Consider the following 24285-nt stretch of genomic DNA (forward strand, 5'->3'; position numbering starts at 1 on the left):
AATCGCCGTGTCAGCCTTTAAAGCAAACATCACCATATTGGGCTTTCTTCAGTTGGAGGTTCTTGGTCACTTATTACCTCTTGAACCGCGATTTCCCTCTAAAACATTACAGAAAAGTTCTACACGTGCAGGTTTAACAACAACGATAAGGAGACAGATTTACAATGCATTAACCTTTTTAAAGAAAAGAGAAAGCAACAATGAAACGCATTGTGATTCTGTGGCCCACGTCTGAGGCCACATGAAGAGCTCGTACCTCAACGAGTTTGAGCCTATCTCTAAAAATAGAAACGCTACAGAAAATACATAATGTGCGGTGTAGACATTTCCAGTGACCCTATTCTACTTTGTCGAACGGTTTTGTTCAACAACAATCTTCATGTGATCCACTACTGGTCATGTTGCAATTTACTGGGAGCCTGTAACCCCAAACACGGGCTGTGGCTCTTCATGTGTAGGCGACCAGTGCTAACCTGACTGGCGTGCTTTATCTAACGGACATCCGCTAACTTGTGAAACTTTCCCTTTATTATTTCCACTTTTAAATGTTTTGTATCTATAGACCATAACTACATTGCATGAATAAGAAAACATTCATTATAACCTTAACAATACTTCTTTTGAGTCCATTACAAATAGGCTACATCAATATTTGACAATTTAATTGTTCAAAAGTATTTTTTTGTAACAAACATAAGCTAATTATCTTGATAGAACTCTTCGAATCTTTTTTATTTGTTTATTGTAAACAAGATGTATATTTGAGTGGATATTTAAGCATCCCTTATGACAAATCTGTGTACCACTAAGTTAACGTTAGCCATTCATGCAAAGTAAATAGTTTCTAGTTGTAGCTGGTTGTTAAACTAGAAGATATTCTGTGAATTATTTTACTTTTGTTGTGGTGTAATTATTAAAGTATTATACACTTTTTAAATGACCAATATGTACACCTAATTAATAATTGATTACATTTTACGAGCAAATTGCTCAACATAGACGAATAAACTCCAAAGCAAAACACGCTATAAAGGCAAACTGGTGCTTGTTTTACTGGATGTTTAACTCTGTGTAGTCTTTACTCTCTCGTTTCTTTGTAATATATATATATATTTTTTTTTTTTTTTAACTGGTGCTCTTGTGGCTCTTAAAAATGTGGAGCATCGACCCTCTTGCCTTTGAAACTGCGTGTGTCTTTGCATGTTTTTGCTGTAATGGCTCTGCAGTAAATCGGCAGGAAGAAACCAAGCATTTTATTTCTGTAGCACCTTAATTTCCTACGCGCACACACACACACACACACACACACACACACACACACACACACACACACACACACACACACACACACACACACACACTCCACAGAAAAATACAGGAAGCACCGCACCAACTGCCGTTGGTGAGGTCTGGATATAGTTATTGCTCTCTGGACCTTCTAGTCACTAATTACAGAGCTGTATAATAAGGTCTGGCCAGACGCACACACTGTTTTAAGGTGTGTTTGAGACTGAGGGCGTGAGGTCATTTCATGGAGGCTGCTGTGAGTATTTAATTTTAATGAGTGTTCATGTCCGGCACTAGTTATAAAGGCCTAACAATAAAGGATATGTTGAATCTTTCTGCAGAGGCGGACTGCTGGCTCTGTGTCGAATTGCCAGCTGTGACAAACATCAGAAATTAGGAAGTGACATGAAAAAGGAGCGAGAAGGAGATCAGTAAGGAACAACTGGTTAAGAAAATGGAGGGAGTTTGAGTTTACGTTAAAAGGAGATGGAGATGGATGGATGATTCTATGACAGGGAGGAGAATAGAAAGGAGGTCAGGACTGTGGATGGCTGCCAGTCTGAATTAAAAAAGAAACAACAGAGTGAAGGCTCCCTCACATAAAGACAGTTTCTTTTCAAATTATCGCCCAAGGTGTGACTGTGTCATCTCAAGCATGTTTCTCCACAAGGCTTGTGAAAACAACACTTCCCCCTATGTGCCACTGTAACATTCGTCAGTTTCTCAAACAGCTTTGACAATTTGAGAACAGCAGAGTGCTCGTACTCACCACGTCATCACTTGAGCCACCACAGCCACCCCCGACACAGACCTCTCCACTCTGTAGTTCTGTTGTGCTGCTGACGAACACGGCGGTGAGTGACAGAGGAAAGAGGAAGACACTTATAACAACTATGTATGCAGGGACAAAAAGGTTTTCACACGCAGAGCGATTTTAGTATTTGTCTTTGTTCTGCTGGATGCTGAAGTGGTCCTCTGTGTTTTGGTGGTAATATCTGACAACTTGTGAAATCAGCTTAAAACTTGTGGGGAAAAAAATGTGCGTGTCATGAAGCTAAAAAAACGATGTGTTCGTTCCTGAAATTAAGACATTTTAGGAGTTTTCGCAAGAGCTGTAGAAGTGAGGTTGAATTGGACTTGACTGCTTTGAGACTTGACTTGCTGTCGAATCGAAATGTTCTGCTACCTGGTTTAAGTCCAAGACAATAAACAAGACTAAGCCTATAGCCAACCTCTGTGAGATTTTGCATAGTCTACAAACTTATACTCCATGTTTTCTTATTGTTAACACAGTAACAGTACTTTGATCTCAGTGCTAATGCTATCATGGTATTAGTCAGGTTCCCTTTGAAATGCAGAATTTTTTTTAACCTACTTTCCACAAAATCTGCAGGATCAAATGCAAATTAATCTCTATTTTCAATGCTGCTGTTATGCGATTGGTGTATCGAGATAAACAGCTGATGACGCTTATTGTAGAGTTATGAGCCATCAGACCATTGCAGAAGAACAAGTGCACAACATGGCATAATTAAAAGAGTGCCAGTCAAACCTTTAAACGGTGGAAAACCAAGATGTATATGGGAAATATAGTATTTATTTTTGTTTCACATATTAATGTGAGAGAGCTGCATGATGTCCTGATTTCCATTTCATTTTGTCACATTTTGTTCATTTTTAAAAGCCAACCTTTGCTTGGACTTTTCTTGAAGAACTGAGTTGCAGCTATAAGATTTGAGACTTGACTCTATTGACAACACGGATATTGATCCATATTGCTCTTTAATAGTTTCCTGTTGTTTTGTAGAGCACATTGTAATACGCATTTAAAAAATTATATCACATTTTAAAAATTGCATTACACATTTTAAAAATTGTGCCTCCTCTTCGGAGTCTCAAACCCCTGGTTTGGTTGTCACGTATAAAGAGTGTGTATTATTTATTTCCACTTCTCCCACTACCTCAAACCTACACTTTGCTCCTCAGTGTGAACCCTGGAACAAGAGTTCAAAGCACATCGGTCACCTCTGAAGATGACAAATGATATCTGAAGGCTTCTACTTTCTACCACACAGATCGATTCTTCATCATTTCTCTGTCCAGATGTCTGGCCTGTCTTATGTCCCCCCACCCGACCCTGCTCTTTCTTCCTGGAAGGGGGTGGGGTTGCTTTTGTGTCACACTCAGTACCTAAATCTGCTGTAGCCACCAGCAAGCAGCAGCAGCAGGGACAGCAGATGAGTACGGCCATTGGCTTCCTCCCCTCTCACCGGCCCTCCCCTCGGCCAACACAATGGGGCCGCTTGTCCGTGCGACACACACAGGCGTATGCACACACACACACACACACACTCACAGACAGAGGGGGCTTTACTCCGGGGCTGAGTGTCGCTCCCCCGCCATATGCCCCATCTCCGCTGGAATGTGATTATTTTCAGTCGCCGTAGAGCGGAAGACAGATCAATGAGGACGGGGTGAAAGAAGAACCAAAAGCATCAGGAGGTTGAGCTAAGGGGCGACTCAGTCTGTCACTGAGTGCTGAAAGTGTGTAAGAGAGAGAGAGCGAGGGGAGGGAGGGAGGAAGGGAGGGAGGGAGGATGCAACCAATGCAGCGAGGCAGCAGTTTAACACGAGCCTGAACCTGCCAGAGCAAGTGACAGAGCGCAGAGAGAGAGGAGGGAGAGGTCTTTTCCCATCAGTCTAACAGTGGATTTCAGTTTCTTCACTGGATGCAGCCTCCACTCAGGTCAGTGCTCTTCTTCTCGCTCGTGTTAGTCCAGACGGCACCGGTACGCTGCAGCCATCGAGTGCAGGATGCAGCCGATGGGCGTTGGGTTAACGGAGCTGAGGGACAAAATGTGTGTGTGGCTGCTCATGACCACAGAGACACTTAAATACTGTTTGCTATTCTGCACGCACGCACGCACACACACACACACACACACACACACACACACACACAGACACACACACACACACACAATTCTCCTGGGTGATGGTTAACAAAGGGAGGAGCACACTTCACAAAAGATAAACCCGAGATCTCACCACAGGATGTTCCTCTGGTGGGTGCTGTATGAGTCTAGCAGCGTTGTGTGTGTGTGTGTGCGTGTGTCTGTGTCTGTGCGTGTGTGCGTGTGTGTGTGTGCGTGTGTGTGTGTGTGTGTGTGTGTGTGTGTGCGTGCGTGTGTGCGTGTGTGTGTGTGTGTGTCTGAGCTCTGTGGGTACTCTGAGCAGTGGGAGCTGTATTGGCTGGAGGGGACTATTAATTTTCTTTAAGGCGGTGTTGACTGAGCCTCTCAGCTGCAGCCTGTCTCAAGATATGCCCGACAGATCCGCAACACACACACACACACACACACACACACACACACACACACACACACACACACACTCATGTTTGTCTGTTGATTTCAGTTAACTCTGTTTGCCTTGATTAGCGTCATTAGCCTCAGCTGTCCATAGTGAGCTGTAGGAAATTATGCAAACTGTGTGTGTGCGGGCTGTGTGATTGCATGTATGTGGGTGGGTGTGTGTGTGCGTGTGCGTGTGCGTGTATATACTGTGGCCTCCTCTAGCTGAACCTTGTACAAACAAAACTATGATTTGATGTCATGTTGTCATCGCAGCTGTAATATAATCTCATAATGACAGATGTAATCCTAGCTGTAGTGCAGCTGTTGCACTCCGTCCTCATTCCTAACGTCAATAAAGGAAAAAAGTTTAACAAATATTTTAATAAAATTGTTGCAATAATGACATTTTTATTACCAGACACATAAAAAGATCAGATATGCTCTTCTGTTTTTTTCCTCACAGGGATCAATCTCCCTACTTTCCCTCCCTGCTGTGTGCATTTACTGTAACTCATCTGGCTGGCTACAATGTCTCTGCATTAACTTTATCTGCAGCGCTATGTTTTATATACTGCTTCTTCTACTCAGAGTCTGGCTTCCCACACACACAGGCTGGGGCAATGGTGTTTTCAGATCCTGCTGCTTGTGTTGCAATGGAGGCAACCATTGAGTGGTCTTTATACTAAAAGGGGTCCTCGCTGGGTGTGCGTGATCCTACTAAGGGGGTCCAAGTAAGTCCTTGCAACAAATCCAAGATCTCAGGTGAAAACAAAGGCAGCTTCTTATTTACAAATGGCACAAATACAAATTGTTCAAGAGCAGGACTTTACAGTGACTGTAAAAGTTGTCATGGAGAGCAAGCATTGCATCTCTGGAAGATTAAACAGTGTGATTGCTCATTCGACTCATGAATTGTATGCAGCTTTAATAGCTTTCATCAGAGGATGCGAGTCTGTTAGACATTAATAAATTAAGCCTATACATAAACTAGTGAGACAGTACTGCTTTAAGATGTTTAAATGCAAAGTGGACTCTGGTGAATGTTCTGGTGGAGCTGAGTACAAAGACAAATACAGATTTATTTTAGGTCTGATGACATTTCTTTTTCATCACCTTTTCTTATCTGTACTTTTCACCCTCCACTGTATGTTATCTAATACAGTAGAGGTATGATAGACAACTGAGAAACACAGGTTAGATCTTAACTCATGTGTCAGATAGGCAGCCGGTACAGGATAGATAATGTGGGACTAAAAAGAAAAGAGCATGTTGTTTCTAAAGAGAAACTCAAAAGGGGAAGGAGCTTTATCACACGGAATATTTCTGTACATGCAAGACCACAAACAATACCAAGACTGCGTCACTTATATGCTTGTTCTTGCAGTTTTGCAGGTTTCTATGTGGATATATGTGGATACAAGTCCCATTATGATTCATCCTCCTCACCTCTCCTTGCTTTCTCTGTCTCTGCTTCAGTTCTTGTCTAACATTAAAAAAAATGCCGTGTCATTGCCTTGCAAAGGCGTCACTGCTTCAGTTTTTTGGCAGCTGATCATCTTGTCATTTTGTCCTCTCTGTGTCCAGCGGTTTGTCTTTCTGCTGATTCTCTCATGACACAGAAATGCTGATCCTGTTTGACACTTTAATCCAGCGTGTCAGATGATGCTGCATGCGTGGGAATGCAGAAAAAGCTGAAAAGCAGGTGATTGAGTTTCTGAGCACTGAGAGTTTAAACATGAAATGTTTAAGATTCTTAAATCTGGTTTAAGAAAACATTTCTGATCAATGGGATGTCAGAAATGAGGAAGGAAGAAAATAATCCAGTTCAAGCATGGTTGGCCATGGAGGAAGTCTGTGTCATGCTAAATGTTAGTCGTCGCTTTCTTTCTTTCTCTGTGCTTCATTAGTGCCCCTGCTTTGGCTCCGGGCTCGCCTTCAGGCTTGCTCTCAGGATTGCAGGGGTTTTCTGTGCATTCCAGCTCTGTGCTGAGAATATGGGCTCCAGTGCCTCCAGTCAGAAAGGCGCATTCATGCTGAGCACAATGACACTGTTTGAGACACAAGCCCTTACCCTCGCTGTTTGATTGGCATTATATTCAGCATCTATTTACTTCATCCATAATGCATGGTGGTCAAATCGGTTCAGCAATAATGAATCTCTCTCATTTACTATTTCCTCAATGTACCAGGATCAATAGAAGGAGATAAACAAAAGAGGCATTTCAGACCGATCAATAGTATTCATCATGAGTATTTTCATTTGAGCTCAAATGTTTTTGAGGTATTCGTTATGTCCCGCTTCGTTTAGATACTTTTGCTTCACCAGTCAAGCTATCCAACCACTTTTTGCATCACTGGTTTTAGACATGGGCAGATAAAAGTGTACTTCTCATTTCAATGCAGACTTTCCAGGCCGGCAGATTTAATCAGCTGGAGCAACGTGGCTAACGATGCTAATCTTAGTTTCCTTAACAAAGAGATACGATTTATTATTTGTTGTTTGCACATATTAAACAGTACGTTTAACATTACAAAAGGCTTTCATATGAGGACAATGTAGCCAATGTTTTCTGCAAAAGTAACAGTAACTTGGATAACAAGTTGTGTATCTACATGATTTTCTGTAAAACCTCTAGTTGTTTTGTTTTTTGTTATCGAGCCCTTCTTATCAACATAGGTCCTCTTCCACGGAGCCCACCATGTTGCATCACCATGTTTCTACAGTAGCGCAGGAGGGACAAATCAAACTATAGCAAGCTCGAAGGAGGGCTTTTCGCTTTTTTACTGAAGGCCACCTTCAATTTTTTTTCACACCATAGACCACTAAATCTTACACATGCTGCATCTTTAAGTCTCTAAGTTACTATTGTATATATTAGCAGGACGGTCTGGATCAGATAAATATTGGATACTCCTATACTTACTCAATTTCTTGCACTTTTCCTTTGTCCTTCTTATTTTTAAGGACGTAAAAAACACACCAACCTCCAAACCTCATTTGCTGCTCTTACTAAAACCCCATGCACAACATTTCAACATGTGTGGAAATCCAATGTTTGACAGCAGATGGGTCGAGCAAATGGTCGGTTATTCAATTCAAAGTTTTTGCAGTATTTTTAGATTAAACAGTAATAATCATCCCTGCAAAACAAATATACTGTATCACAACCTCTGAAATATTGTTGGCAAAATATCCGCCTACTATGACCTTTCAGAAATGTCATGTCCTGCCGCTTCTCTTGTGCGCGAGGTGTCTGTTGCGGTCTGTTGCTTCATAATTCAGTGCATTAGATTATCATCAAGAGCGTTTCACTGTAGGGATTTCTCATGGGGTTATTTTTAGAGTTGCAGCTATATTTGAGGTACAGGAAGTCATTTACTTTTGCCAAACTGATGGAAAGTTATTCTTGCAAACATTTTGCTTCAACATATTTTGCAAGGACACTAAATGAAACCACAACTATATTTTGTGGGAAGAAATACCCTTGGGGCATGTGCCTCTGCTGGGTACAAATACTTTATGTGAGTGCAGCTGGTTTGTCGGCTCTTACTGTGGTTTCTTTCTTTATATAGACACATTTTGACAATCTCTCTCTTCATTCCTGGTCTGGTATGCTGGATATAGGTCACTTTCACATATCTGCACTCAATCTGTGAGACCTTTCAAGTCCAGTTGATTCATGAAAAGAGCCTGCCGTGAATAAGTATTGTTGTTCATTTATGAACACACTGGTCTGCTGGGATCCAGTCAGACGTGGTAATTGAGCAGACAGGATATTGATTGACACTTTTGGGAGCTCCTGCCCAGCAGCTGTGATCTGTTTTCCAAGGTAGAGGCAGGCGGGCAGGTCGCGGGGGTCAGAGGGGGAGATGGAAGGAGAAAGAAGGTGATAGAGAAAGAGACAAGGGGCTCGTGAAAAGAAAGGAGGCTCTGTGAAACAGAAAGAAGAGAGATAGAGGAGGGGAGAATGACTGCTGCCTGTCGATGTTATCACATACTCTCACTCCAACAATCAATCCCTTCCGCAGTGTCCAGTGATCACTGCTGTTTGGATCTCAATTATGGGGCGTTCAGCACTGGCTTTTTCTCTGCTACTCACTTTATTCTTTTTATACATGACCACTTACACCTGCTTGGATCAGTTATGAAACTAAATGTATCTGTATATCTGACATCCAGAGCATGTTTAAATATTCATCCTTCTCTGGAGGATGATTATCCCTCCAGTGACAACAAGGAAATCTATAGTTTCCATCTCTTTTTTTTTTTTTTTAATGTATTTTCTCTGAGACAAACACTGTTCAGATTCAGGATCGCTGCACATCCAGTCACCCAGTCGGCCTGCCCTCATTACACATGGGCCACAGAGCATCTTCAGATCCTGCGTAAAGCTTGTTTTCTCATGCTGCGGCTGTGTAAGGAGCATGCCGGGAAAACAGAGGAAACGTACGGCGTCAGCAGATGACTTACACATTTTATGAAGCACGTTTATGTGTGTGTGGAGTGGGGGGTGGTGTTAAAAGGAAAGAAGTGTGCTGCTTTGTAGCTGAAAACAAAGACTTTCTGAGGGAAAATTAGTTGCGTTTGGTAAGAAATTCATGTTCAGTAAGAGTTAATAATATGTGCATATGTCACCCCAAAGCAGGCAGCTGATTCTAGCAAGAAATCCCACCACATTACAGAAAAAAGTTAGCTGGTAAACATGACAAAGCAATTAGCATCTAAGGACACAGCTATTTCCATTAGGAGGAAGAAGAACTTAAAAAGAAAGTGAATATGAATGAGTACTGGACTTGCTAATATTGCTTTGGATCAACCTTGTTATGTCATTGTTGTGTTTACAGCTTGTTATGCTGTTTCAAAGTATCCAAAGTTAATTAAAAAAAATCATTATTGCTTTAAAGCTGCCATAGTCATTAATTTTGTATAACAAATGTTTCACATTACTGCTTGCATGTAAAATAGGTTGCTCAGCGTGTTGAAGCCACAGAGGTCTAAAGCTCATTGTTTGCAGCAGGCAGCCGATTTCAGCTAAAAACCTTCTCACCTTCTGTTCAATATCTAGGTGGTGAACATAGTAAAGCATTAGTGCAATACCACAGAGGGCCACTAGGGGTTGGCCCTAAAAAGGCGCCAGCGCCATAGGCTCCCATTCAACTTCTCTCATGAAGAACAAAGTCAGTAAATTTTTTTCCACCACTCCTTATGGTGTCATTTGCTAAGTTCACTTCCTCTCGCTAGTTTTCTGGCAGTCAGTCTGAAAATAATCTCGTCATTATTTAGATATTAGGCCTCAAAAAGTGGTATGTTTGGGGGCGTGTCTGTTGGATTGACAGGTCTGTGGTGCAGTCAGATGTCCACTATAGGTGGGCGGGGTATAGTGTCCTCGGGTTCCCAATCAGATCAAGTACAATTAACTGCTCGCTCCTCCCAAATAATGGTCACTTCTGGCTCCACAATAGCAAGATGGTGACGGCCGAAATCCGAACTCGAGGTTTCAGAACCACAGTACACAAACCAATGGGTAATGTCACGGCTGATTGTATACCAAATTTCCCCACTGTGGGATTAATAAAATCAAATCTCAATCTAAATCCGAAATATGCAGTAAAGAATTTGCTGATGAACCTATTCTTTTCACACGTGAACTGAATTGTCAAATGGAGAGTGAATTACATCATATCTCCATGTTCGTACCATGTGCTGTAGACAGGGGTCTCATCTGGTTACCAAGACCACATAAAGGCTTTACAAGGCCTTTTAATTCTCACTCTATTGTGTTTGTGACAGAAAGCCATCACTCTTTGCTAATTGTCCATTATGGAAGGACAGGGGAGAGCAGAGACAGACGCATCTGGTCTCTTTCAGTGGCCAATCTCTTCTGTGTCAAGCATGAAAACCTCAGACATGTGCTCACACGCACACACACATATTATCACCAGCGTGAACATCAGTATGATTAAAGGGGTGCGAGTTGGCATGTTAATACGTTCTGCCCTTTCCATTATTTATGAGTTACATTTGAATGGTAGTTATCTCAATCTGGGGCAGCCATGCAAATGACGGTTACTTAGCATTCTTGTGTCCTAATGGGCAGAAACACTTTTTTTAAAAATATATTTAATGGTATCCATTTTTCATCACTATAGGATGATAAGTGCAGACTCCCCTCTGTAATTTCATTCTTTTCATTTTAGAGTCCCTGTGAGTAACAGTCGTTTCTGCTGCAGGGCTGAGATTAAAATTAAGGCTTTGGGGAGTTTGTTGCAGTCAGATTTGGGTAATACGGTTAGCATGTGAGAAAATAGAGCTCGGATACTTTAGCAGAGAGGCATAAAGTAGGCAAAATAGATAACATGGTTCATCACAGTAGAAAATGTGTTTAATAACGGGTTGTTAGATTACATGGCAGGACTGCAGATGGTTAAATACGAACTGTTACGTCTGGTTAATTTTCATCTTTCTCATTTCTCCATCCCACTCTCTATCTCTTTCCTCCACCTTTGCTCACCAGTAATTTGCATTGCTTCCTCCCCCTCCTTTCAGTTTCTCTCCTCCTACCCGTCCCTCCTCCTACCCTGGGGTGACTTTGTCCTTGAATGCTGGCTCACCTTCAAAAAAAATACTATGTTTAAAAGTGACCGTGAATCAACATCTTGAAGGACGACTTCTCCCTCCTCCCTTTCCTGCCATTCTCTCTCTGTCACCTGGTGACTCTGGTTTCCAGGGAACCGGTTTGAGCAGTGACGGAGGGACAAGGTACTCCGAAGGCTTGATGGGTAAACACAAACATGAACTGAGCAGCTGACCGGGACACTTGTGTCAGAAGATAGGACTGTAATTTCCTTATAGATGCTGATATTACTGAGTTGAAAAGAGCTTCCTAGATGGATAAACATCATGTGGTTGTCAGGATGGGGAAAACTCAGCTGTTTTGGAGAGAAGCGCTTACAGGTACTGTAGAAATCTTTTTTTTTTCTTTCTTTTTTGTTAAACAGTAAGGAAGCTCAACAATGAAAGACATTCATTTGTTTTGGTTTCAGTTAAGGTTCTTGAGGTGAGCCACTGAAAAACAACATACTGGAGGGAGAGCTGCTTTTAACACAGAAACCCAAACACACACCCACACACACACACACACACACACCGGTGCTGATAAACAAGTGTGGGTTTAAGTGTGGGTAGTCACCTTAAAAACATTTTAAACATGCAGTTCATCTTGTGGGGAAACCAAGTAGACATTGAATCATGACTTGCCTGGTTAAAGATTTGTTGAATTGTTTTTCTTGCTTATAACATGTCACCTGCTGCAACTGTGTGGCTTTTACAGAAAAATAAACTATAACTACACCTGTCTTAAAGTACACAATGCTTTTTAGGCAGATCAATTTCTCACAGGATAAGATGGAGAAAAAAATTGAATGTTCCCAGCCTCTTCTTTTAAGAAATAATTGAGTTTTAGTTAGATAAACTGGGTTTGGTTTTTGTATGTTTATATTGACAGTGGAGAGACGCGGATGTCATTTTTCTCAGTGGTCATAACTCGTTTGATGTTCGACATGTCAGAGTCTTGTCGCTGTAGAGCAGGTGAATGTAGACAGCAGCAGACAGGAGATTGACTTATATGATAAACAGTTTGTTTATACCATGTTTTGTTCATGATATACTGCGCACACACACACACACACACACACACACACACACACACACACACACACACACACACCTAAAGATTTGACAGATGTCTTCATAACTCACTGACTGTCCTGTATAAACAGATCCTACGCTAGCTGTCATGGAGAACAGCCTACATCATTACAGATTAAATAAAACACAAACCACCGATGTTTCTTGGTATTAAAGTAGTGGTGGAGGCACCTCAAATTAAAAACTCAATTCCATCCATTATCTATACCCGCTTTATCCTGAACAGAGTCACGGGGGGCTGGAGCCTATCCCAGCTCGCTTAGGGCGAAGGCAGGGTACACCCTGGACAGGTCGCCAGTCCATCACAGGGCCACATAGAAACAAATACCATTCACACCTAAGGGCAATTTGTAGAACCACCAATTAACCTGAGGTGCATGTTTTTGGATGGTGGGAGGAAGCCGGAGCACTCGGAGAGAACCCACGCAGGCACAGGGAGAACTACAAACTCCGCACAGAAAGGCCCAGGCCCGGATTTGAACCCGGAGCCTTTTTGCGGTGAGGCGACCATGCTAACCACTGCACCACTGTGTCAATTAAACTAAACAATTAACTGATTTTCTAAAGTTTGCCACCTGTCCCAAGACTGACGATCAAAGGCGTATAAGGGATTAATGTAAGCTTTGTCATCCCAGTTGGCAGGTTGTGTTGAATTTAAATGTGACACAACATGCCAGAAATGCATCAGTATCTCTATATCCACCTTCAGCTGTGCAGTTCATGTTTACGGCAAGTAAACGCCACTGGAGAAAGTCGGCAATGCTTTCTCAGTTCTTCAATTAAAATAAAGGCCTTTCAAAAGTCTTCTTTTTCAGCAGTATTTCTTATGAACTTGTCACCACTGCCTTAATGTTCAGGTATGGATATGACTTTGAGTTTCATGGTGACCCGAGTCTCGTATCACTTCCCAATAACACACAGTGTTCAGTGTGTGTGTGTCGATATGTACATGCGATTTCTGTTCAGCTTCTGGTTGTCAACAGTCTTGTTATGCTCTGAGATGAGATATCAAGATCATAGCATTTTATTTTAAAAACAGGAAGTTAATGGACAGGAAAAGGAAGTCAGGCCAGTAGCCAGATCAGCTCCCCCATCATACATCATTTTGTAGGTTTCTGTCTATACCCTCGCTTCAGAAACCTTTTCATTCGACCGCTATTTCCCCTCATGGATGTAGTCACTTACATTCTGGCATAGTGTGGGGCAGTTTCTTTTGTGTGTGTGTGTGTGTGTGTGTGTGTGTGTGTGTGTGTGTGTGTGTGTGTGTGTGTGTGTGTGTGTGTGTGTGTGTGTGTGTGTGTGTGTGTGTGTTTTCAGTGCTGCCGTACTAACACATCCCCCACTTCAGGAAAAAATAGGCACACAATGATTCTGGTCACACGGTGGAGAGTCGGGTGGAGGAGGGAAGTCAGTGGGTTGTCTCTGCAGAGAAGTGTTCAATATGATGCTTATGATAAGCTGCTTACATGTTTTATATTCTCAATGGCGAACTTATATAACAAACTGTGGTTCAACTTGTCTACTGTAAAGTAAGTGTGTGTGTGTGTGTGTGTGTGTGTGTGTGTGTGTGTGTGTGTGTGTGTGTGTGTGTGTGTGAACAGCAGGCAGGCCTGTCATGAGGGGTCCAGATGGCGGATGGAGAAAGCCCTCCTTTAATCCCTGAGCCAGGATATTATACGCCCCCTTCACACACACACACACACACACACACACACACACACACACACACACAAACACACACACAAACACACACACAAACACACACACGATCACACACGCAATCACAGCGTCATCTGTACTTCCTCTCGACTGTTTGCGTTGCCCCCCACTGAGATTGTCCACTTTTCTTTTACGTGTCATTATCCACAGTCCATTATGTCTGTTGTTGTGTCCTGACTGAGGTGCTAAATATGTGACTAAAATGTATGTCAGTAGACTCATATTGTTTCCCTGTCAGCCTGTTTTCTACTTACTTTTTTCAATCTTAGAGAAATGGGTTTGAGATATATAAACATAATAGGATTTTTGAAGTCAGTACCAATTTCAATAACTCCAGTAAAAGTAAATACATGTTGATATATTGGATAAGCAACAAAAAAAAACTGACCTGTTGTTGGGGCTATAATTCATGAGGTCACCAGAGTCAGTAGCTGTTGCAACCAACAGCCTCAATGTTGATTAAAAATAACTGAGTGTAATTGAAATGCTAAATACTCTAAATACAAACAAGAAAACACAAAACTATGTTAAACGACAATAAAATGCTGTAATTTAAAGATCGGTTGCTGCAGTTTGGCACTCCGCAATTCCTTTTTGCTTTCCTGCTCTACGTGCAGATGATAGTATCTATAGGAAATCATTATCAGCCAGTCACATTGTCCTGTCTCCGTTTTGGCAGTTAAGAAACATGAAATTTATTTTAAAATCAGGCTGGAAAGAACCCTCAAGAAAAATACGGAAAAAAATTCTATATCGACTATTTTTCAGGACGGTTTGTGTTGTCATTAGCTGCATTAAAGATCTGTGTTGAATTTTCCACAAAATGTCAGTAAACCAGGTTTGTTTGTGGCTTTTTACTCACCAGTCCAGAAGTAAGTTCGTGAGTTCAGCATCAAACTTCAATCTCCAGTAGTAGAAAGCAACACTTTGTTCTAGTTTGGGTTCTGTCTTGCGAAGAGTTTCACCCATCGTTGCGTTTACTGTTCAAAAGGGTTTAAGAATACACAATGTCTTCTTCCTCTCATGCTGGACTGAGAGTAAACAGGAGGCCACTAACTCACAGGCACGTTGTGGCATTACGAAACGTGTCGGGGAGAGGCTAGCTGGTTAGCACGCCAGCTTCAGTTTACATTTGTGCCACATAGACGACTTTGACGTAACGCTAAAACTTCTGTTTCTTCACGTTCTCTCAATAATTTTTTTTTTTTTAAACATACATATTAGATCACTATGATACATGATTGGTCGGTTTTGTGGTGCCACATGGTCAATACCGGCATATTGTTGGACTGTAAAAAAAAAAAAAAAAGTCAGCTCAATTTCACTGAGTTGCTCAGCTGGTCTATTATAGAGTGTCACTTGCACATGTTGCTGCATGTCAACAGCTGCACTGATCACGTCGTCGCTTTGCTGCTTCATATTAGATCAGACTGACAGAGCGCTAGGTTTGTGTGTGTCTGTGTGTCTGAGTTGTATATGTGTATGTTTGGTGGTTTAATAATACTCATGAGCCCATCATGGTTTTTACGACCGCTGCTATTTTCTCTTTAATCTTTTATGTGCATATTAAACGACTGTGTTGAAAGAGCGTTGCCTCTCCCCACAGACAATGCCCTACATATCACAGACAGACTAATTAGCGTTTCTATCTCCGAGGGCTGTTACATTAATTTTCATTCTCAAAACAAACACAAGCATCCTCCAGATCTTGATAAATGCAGATAGCGGAGGAGCGCTCCGAAACTCTCGCAGCTCTGGCAACAAATTTGAATATCTCCAGTTGTATGTTTGACCACTTTATGGCCTCAGCTGCTCCTTAGGCACAGAGAGCCTGTGTGGGAATATAAAAGGGTACATGCAAGCTTACCCCCATCTCTTATATTCCCCCTCCCTCATTTTCAACTCCTGAGTTTGTGCCGCTCCTAAATAAAACATAGGGGTTGCCTGAAACTGCTCGAAGCTCCTGCCTCATATGCGGGTCGAGTATTGAAATATCCTCCTGTTCTGTAGTTTGCAAGTGTGTCAGCTTCTTTATATAGTGAACGTTGGGTTTTGTTCTTGCAGAGAGGAAAGGCAAAACGCCCTGTTGCAAGACCAGGAGCGCTGATGAGGAGACCTGCGTGGCGGTGAAAATCGAACAGGCCAGAGGTAAGAAAGCTTCACCTCCACTCACCTTCTCCCTCCTCTTCAGATGCAGATTTTCTTTTTGCTTCTGTGTGATTTGTTTATTTGAAAGAGGATGAGGATGTTAATTTCTTGTGCTTTACCTGTCAGTCTGTATTTGTGTTGGTCTTCTCAATATTAAGATGCAAAGCTTTTGATACTTGTCAGCCACCAGCTCTAATTCACAGCATGACGGTTGCGCAAATTTCCATTTAAAAATCCAATATCATGCAGTAGTATCAAGCCTTACAGCACTTTCTAAACTTGGCTAAATCTTGAGGAAGATCCTCTAATTCCTCTAAAGAAATTGGCCACAGTGAAGTGAACGTTAATATGCACGGTGGGGATGCAGAAGGATGCTGTGAAGGGCACTCTGAACTGTCCTCGCTGCAGCTCTCTGCTTTGCGGGGATGTGAAGAAACCTGCAGGTCTTTGCTCTATTTTTACATCAAACTTGTTTGTGTGTGTGTGTGTGTGTGTGTGTGTGTGTGTGTGTGTGTGTGTGTGTGTGTGTGTGTGTGTGTGCAGTCTGCCTCCTTTTGATGAATGGGTGCTCTGCTCCAGCCCCCTGTGTCTCCTTATTTTTCACCTTTTCTCATTTTCTCTTCTCTTTCTTTCTATCACCTAATTCTCTCCTGTAAATCCCTCCATCCTTCCATCCCTCCTCCATCTGGTTTTCCTCCCTCCTCTCTCTCTGCTTGTCTTTTCCTCACTCTTCTTCTTCTTTCTGCGTTTCCCTCCATCTTTTGCCTTTATCTCCTCATCTGCAGTTCTCTCTCCATCTCCCCATCTGTTTCACCCCACCACCCTCACACGTCAGTTTTGCCCCCCCTCCCCCGCCCTCCTCCCACACACACATACACACACACACACACACACACACACACACACACACACACACACACACACACACACCCCTCTCCACCCCCACCCTGTGCTTCCTGGTTTAAAGCAGACTGGGGTTATAATCTCACAGTGGCCCTCAGATTAGCGCATGAGGCTGGGTTAATCTGAAGAAAGTCTGGGTAGTTGAACAGAAACGGCTAATCCCCCCCCTGCATGGTGGTAATGGTTATCTGCCACTCTCTGTCACACGGCCTCTCGTACACACACACAGAGGATGTGCCAGTGTGACGGGCACAATGCCTGCCTCGTGTACCAGGGTGAAGCCAGACATGCACTGTAACTACACACTCTGTAATCTCATTGAGTGCTATAGGGCAACAGAAATGGTTAGAAACTCAGATTTGTGTGTGTGTGTGTGTGTGTGTGTGTGTGTGTGTGTGTGTGTGTGTGTGTGTGTGTGTGTGTGTGTGTGTGTGTCAGTAAAGCATTAAACTGTAAGGATCCTACAGAAACTATTATTTTCTTTAGAAATAACCAGAAACAAACTATATATCTCTGGACAAATTCTCACCACTAAAGCATAAAACATGCCATTAAAAACTGCCACTAGGTAACCTGGTTACGCTCGTCTCTCCGCGGCAGCCTGGTTTCCTAAACTCAAGAAAGTAGACCAGGTTTTTGCAATTGAGCTGCAAGAACCAGGTCAATACTGCAGGGTATCTGCCAGAGACTTCATGCACATGTATGTGTTTTCACTTGCACATACATGTGCATGACAAAGATATTCACTAGGGAAAGAATTCATGGGACAGCAAATCAGAGGGATTTCCCCTAGAGATTAGTATTTATGTCTAAAATAATAAAATCAAAAATACCCTAAAATAAAGGTAAAGCTGAACCGTTCCAATTTTCAACCGTGTGCTCTTTCACTGCGGAGCTTGTCAATTCAATACGACGTCAGTCCAATATTCATCTGGATTGAGCATCAAACATGACAAGACAAGAGTGGGAGAAATCTGATAATCATGTTACTGACTTAAATTTCCTTTCTAATACTAAAAGTGTAGTTTGGTGCAGCCACTGGTTCGGACGTCAAATATAACTAGCAGCGCTGAAACCCTGCCAACACTGTTACTGATTAATTGCTACCCCACTGAGATGTGAGCGTGCATGCAATTTTGATCAGCGTTGCGTAACCATTGAGGGTTATATCACTCAGGGAAGATGAAACTTCAGCGTGTTTTTTAGGTGTTTTTGTTTGTTTCAGTCATCTGAGCTGTGTGTGAAGCGCTGGGGTCCAGAATGTAAAGGTTACTTCAGCAGGAATTCAGCGAATGGAATTCGTACTGGTCCCACCGCTTTACTGAAGAAGCAAAATAATGCACGTCATTACTTCTAAATATGCTTTGCTGACACATAACCCACATCACTGAGCATGCAGGTGTGTGCACTGTGCAATGTGTGCACTGTTCGAATATGTGTGAATGTAGCATAAGCACACACACATACCTATTCAAAGGGCAAGGTGACAAGAACTATTAATGTCATTTCAGAGCTGTGGGCATGATTTAAATTAAGGCTCCTCTATTGTTGGGTTTTTTCTTTTTGAACCACATGATGTCTAAAAGTTGATATACAACAATGCAGATCAGCATTTACTCAAAAGAACAAGCACTTTTTAGCCTGACTGTCTGTGACAGACAGCAGGGCGCAGCACTGCAGCATAGGACCCGTACAGAACATGGAAAAGCCAGAGTTGCAGTTCCTCGTGCTGACTTCTGCAAAAAGTATATCACGTTTATTATCAGAAACAGCCTGTTCTTTTGTTTTTGTTTTCATACATCTTAATTTTGATGTAAACTCTTGTTTTGTGTCCACTTCCTTTCTCGGCTGATTTTCCTCGTTTGTCTACTTTGTGTTGCTTTAAATATTTGCACAAGTAACGTGCCCCAAGAGCAGAAGTCGATGTAATGACAGATTAGATGCTGCGCGGGCTTCATGTAGATTTGAGCCGGCAGATTACATAACTGGTGTGAAACACTCCAGGCTGCTGTTCTGTGGTGTTTGTCAATCATTGATCACATTCATTTATTGATACCGGGGGGTGGGGGGGGGCACAAAGACCTGTAACTGTTATGTAAGCGTGTCGTCCTCTGCTGCTGCTTCACACCAACGCTCTGCTTCATCTGTTCGCTTTTCTTTATGATCTGATTAAAACAAATGACATCAACAAGTGAGAGGAAGCTGGAGAACACGTTAATGATGGTGTACACACATACTATGTAGTTTATACGCCATAAATCCAAACTTTATTTTGCCTGATTGGTTTATGTTTATGGCTGTTCATTTATATATGAGAGAAATATTGTTGCTGTTATTACTGCTTTCTGTTTGGTGCTTTGTAGCTTTTTAAGTCTAAATCTACAGCTGCTGTCACTTCAGAGGTGCTGAGTTGTGTGCTGTAAACCTCTGAAAGAGTGTGTGTGTGTGTGTGTGTGTGTGTGTGTGTGTGTGTGTGTGCGTGTGTATGTGTGTGTGTATGTCTCTGTACTTAAATAAGGGGTGTGTGAGCGAGAGTAAGGGAGGAGTCTCATGCCGTTCTCGGAGCCTCCTCTCCTGAGCGAACTCACTCAGGGCAGCGCTTCCTGGGAAGATTGCAGGGAACCTAAACTTAGTGTTCTTCTGGGACGCCCACACTCTTAAAACCCACAACACAGTCCCTCGCTGAGGACTCATTCTACAGCTGTCTTCCTGTCTGTTCTCAAACACAGGGTGAGTTCATTCACTGGGGTTTTTAACTTTACAGAATATCTGATTTCTCCCTGGATTGTCTCTTCTGAGCGTGGGTCTCTTTTTTTTTTTTTTTTTTACTGCATGCAGTTCTGAAGTTTTCATGTTTTGAGAATGTCTACAATACTCTTAAATGCTCTTATTTTTTAACTTTTGATTTGTTATGACACGGTGTTGCAATGTTTACACTCCAAAACTGTCTGAGCCTTTAATTTAATAGCCTTCGTATGTAAACAGGCGCAGACGGCTCACTGCACTCCATCATTTCTAATTTCTATTATTTCAAACATGAAGTAATGATTGCAAGCTGCTTTATGGCCAATTAAAGACTGAAACGTGAAGGATTAGGTTTTCTGAAAATGGCTGTTTACTTCAACTCTGATTTATTCTATCCACTCATCTTCCTTGGTGTTGCTGCGACTGCGCTGAAGCCTTACAGACCATCTTTAATATGCGACTACGTTTATCAAGAAGAAGCAGAATTTGTAAAGAGTCCTCTCAGACATTCTCTGTGATCTGAGTGTCACGCCCGTAAGGGGCCACGAGGCGAGAAGGCAAAGCTTACAGTTTCCAGCTGCGTGAGACACCCGGGTGGTGCTGAGCTGCTGGCTGGGTGGGGACACGCTTGCACCACACAGACAGGTGTGTCCTTTGTTTTTTACCTGCAGCTCTCACATTTAAGTATCAGCATACATTTTGCCAGAGGAGGGGACAGGGAGGAGTGAGACACAAAAGACAGGTCGGGCAGGCCAACTGTCATCAGGTGACAGAGCCCCGGGGAGGTGATGATGTCATGAGCGTGCGGTAGAGATATCTTGAACATTCACATGTTCGGCTGAGAGATTTTTGAACTAGAGCTGCACACCTGTTTAAAAATAAAACACAGAGTTTTATTTTTGTTTTCTGTGCGTCCTCGTTCCTTATGTGCAAGGAATCGGCTTCATTTTCGCTTCAGTGAAACATGCTAATTTTGGTAATCCTGTGTCTTTTTTTTGTCCATTGTTTTTAGTTAAGAACAAATGCCTCCAAAACTTTAGACACTCCTGTCAGTCTCTGCTATAGTTTGTGTTGCCAAATGGCATATATTAGCATTCTAGCACACTAAACTGAGGTGTTGAGCATGATAAACCTTCTTAACATTAGCATTTTAGGATGTCGTTTTGAGGCATGTTGGCATGCTGATCATTTAGCCCAAAGGTGTGTCAACATCAGAGTCTCATTGACATTGCTGTAACCTCTACAGTCTTGTTAGGATGATACAGGTAGTCTATAAATATTTTTTTACGCACACCAATTTAGTCATTTGTTACCTCAAGTTCCTTAAATCACTCAAAAAACTTTAGCTTAAGTGTAGAAACTGAGCTTCAAAAGTTGAAACAAACAATTAAAACAAATTTTAAGGCCACTCTACTTATAATAAACCAATATTTTTGTGTTTTGAACAACAAACAGGCTGAACTCGCTGTGTCTATTTTAGGCATTCATTTTCGGAAACTGAGTGTTTCTGCAGCTTCCTTTTCTAGCTTGTGTAAACGTATTCTTCTGCTGCTGTGATGTGTCAGAGCTGGAGGGTTGTGGATGGTGACTCTATTACTGTAGTACCACCACAACACTGAACCCACACACACACACACACAAACAGATAATGTACCCTGAGCTCAGGTAAATCACAAAAAGAGCTGAATTAATGTATGAACTTCTCATGTTGCAAAAGCATTTTTTTAATTTCTTGGACTTGCTGCGTAACTTTGGATTTATTGAGATAGATGCAGATGTCGTCAGGCTCTGTGCAGTTCACAGTGAAATAAATTTACCACCGTTGCTATGGCTGTAAGTCTCTCCATCCTGAAACAAGGACAAAGGCAAAAGGCAAAGGTCGAGTCTCAGTTTGACATGTCAAGTCCTCACTTCCTGGATTGCAGCCATGCTCCAACACTGTTTCGCTTTCTATTGAAAGTGGATTACTTCTGTACAGCAAAGGCACAACAGCGTAAACAACAAAAAAAACAAAAAAGCATTAAGTTTCATTGTGCTTTGATTTCCTGTCGATCAGAAGCTCCTCCGCTGTTCACATCAGCTTTGAGTCGCAGCTCCAGACAGGAGGGCTCCTTCGCCGTCACACAGATGGAGAGGCAGAATCAAAGTGTTTCTGCAGGGTGGTGGCTGGCTGCTTCTAATTTACTGTACACGGCGGTCTGTCACTTGTGCCAAGACGGTTTTAATGAGAAGATGCCAGAATGAGCGTGTTACCAGGAGCAGCAGCTCTTGCCAAACAGCCCAGTTCTGAGAAAGGAAGTCAAGTTCATCTTATTTTTTTCTACTGTATCAACAGCACTGGCTGCATTTCATTGGATTAATGATTCAGTTATGAGCTTTAAGATCGATTAACTGATGTTAACTTAAAATGTTTTTCCACACAGTTGACAGAAGAATGGCTGTATGCAGCTGCAAGCAAAATATTTTTTACATTTTCTGACTTTTACCTATGTTTACCTCCTCTCTTTTCTTATCTGTAACAAGAACACTAAAAATACCTGTACTACTTGCTTGAGTTGAAGTTAAAGCCTACAGCACAGAGATGATTTACATCTGGGACACATGTGTTTGACACAGTTACTAACAACTCAAAGAGATGGAGCCAGGCTGTGTGAGAGACTGGACCTCCTGCAATCTCTCGCAGGATAAACGACACATGTGAAAAAGCAATTTGCAGGCGGAGAATTTATTTTGGGGCCATATATGTATAATATAATACATAACTCGTCGCTGGATGTTTTTTCATGCGCTCTTAATATGGCCGTGAAGGGAAGCCAAGCACCTAATCAGGAGAAATTCCTGAGGCCACCTTTATAATTGATCGGTAATTTTGGGGGCCGTGTTTAGAAAGTCTGCCCTCCCCAACGCAGCGTGAGACTGTTTCCAGTCAGACTGTCGCTTGAGTTGTTGTCTTTAATTACGGTCAGGCCATAAAAATAGAAACTGTGACTATATGATTCTGCGGTAAATGTTTTTCTCTCTGTTGCAGGACTGGGAAGATAAAGATCACTCAAGGAAAAAATAAATACGGGGCTTCAAGCAGCATTTTGGCACGACGTAGCAGCATTTTTGTAAACAAACTGCATCTGGAGGGACACAGCTCATATATAGTCCATCAGGTTTTCACTCTAATGCCAGCTGTTTATTTACTCCAAGGGCTGCAAATAACAATCACTTTTATTATCATTGAACAGGCCGTGTATTTTTCGAAATGTTCGGTTGATAAAATGAAAGAAAATAGTACAAATAGTCATGCAACAGTCCTAAACCCCAAAATACCAACGAGTTTTAGCATAAAAATGACTTATTTAGTCAACAGACTTGTTACAGATTTTCTTTCTGACAATCTATTACAGGTCCTACTCAATTTACCCACTAATTACTTTATCTCTAATCTAATTTACATATTTTGTCAACCAGGGTGGAAGATAATCTTTCTGATTCAGCGTGCATGACGCTGTTCGCTTCTGAGAGTGCAGTCGACTGATCTATTTTTAGGCCAGAAGAGACCGAGTCTATCAGGACATTAAAACCTCTTGTCAAAGATTTATGGTACAACGGTGGAGAATTTCTTTTTCTAACAGCATCGCCGAGTGCCCAACAGAAGAAGGCCATTCTTCACTGTCTGCACTACAGATTCTTTATACTCAAAACAGAACTCATAAATGACAGAAGTTCAAATCTGAGTAAGCATATTTCCTGCTTTTTGAATAGTCCACACTATTCAACTACACACACTGATTATCCACACAAGTCAGCCAAGCAGCACAGAGCTACATTGATTTCTGCATTCAACCTGTACATCACCGCCTTTAGTCAATCACGCACACCTGTTTAAATGCCCGCCTTAAATGGAAACTAATAGCTTGTAAAATAATGAGAGCGCCTCCACTCTCCTGGCAGTGTAACTCCATATATGGGCATTTGCCTTACTAGGCTAAACCCTACAGGCCTGTGTGTGTGTGTGTGTGTGTGTGTGTGTGTGTGTGTGTGTGTGTGTGTGTGTGCGTGCGTGCGTGCGTGCGTGCGTGCGTGCGTGCGTGCGTGCGTGTGTGTGTGTGTGTGTGTGTGCTGTGAGGTCAGAGAGAAGTGGATTAAGGCTGCTGTAAACACTGCCAGTCTGTGTCGGCTGCTGCATTAAATCAGTCTGTCTGCTCCATCTAAACACTGATGTTGTGCCATCTGTGGCCAGCTGGTTCGCTAAAAGTCTCACTGGTGCTGATCATCAACCGGATCATTAGCCAGATAATCAACCAAAGTGTCTGAGTCCCTCTAATATTTAGTCTGTTTATTACAATAATATTCACAGCAGGGAATGCTGTATATGGTAGGAATTGTCTCTCCCAGTATGGAGCTTCTTCTGAAATGTGATGGTACGTC

General features: G+C 42.1%; 1 protein-coding gene across 1 annotated transcript in view; it reads left to right on the plus strand.

The window, feature by feature from the left end:
* fgd4a (FYVE, RhoGEF and PH domain containing 4a) overlaps positions 1–24285 on the plus strand; it is a 50545-nt gene that overhangs the window by 11583 nt on the left and 14677 nt on the right. The window contains exon 2 of the mRNA XM_069163710.1: positions 16135–16218. Within this exon, the coding sequence (XP_069019811.1) occupies positions 16135–16218 (84 nt within the window). The remainder of the gene's footprint in view (positions 1–16134; positions 16219–24285) is intronic.

This window comes from Embiotoca jacksoni, unplaced genomic scaffold (genome assembly GCF_022577435.1).
Source record: "Embiotoca jacksoni isolate LCO1_2020_lvr unplaced genomic scaffold, fEmbJac1.0.p SCAF_3, whole genome shotgun sequence".
Taxonomy (NCBI): Eukaryota; Metazoa; Chordata; class Actinopteri; family Embiotocidae; genus Embiotoca; species Embiotoca jacksoni.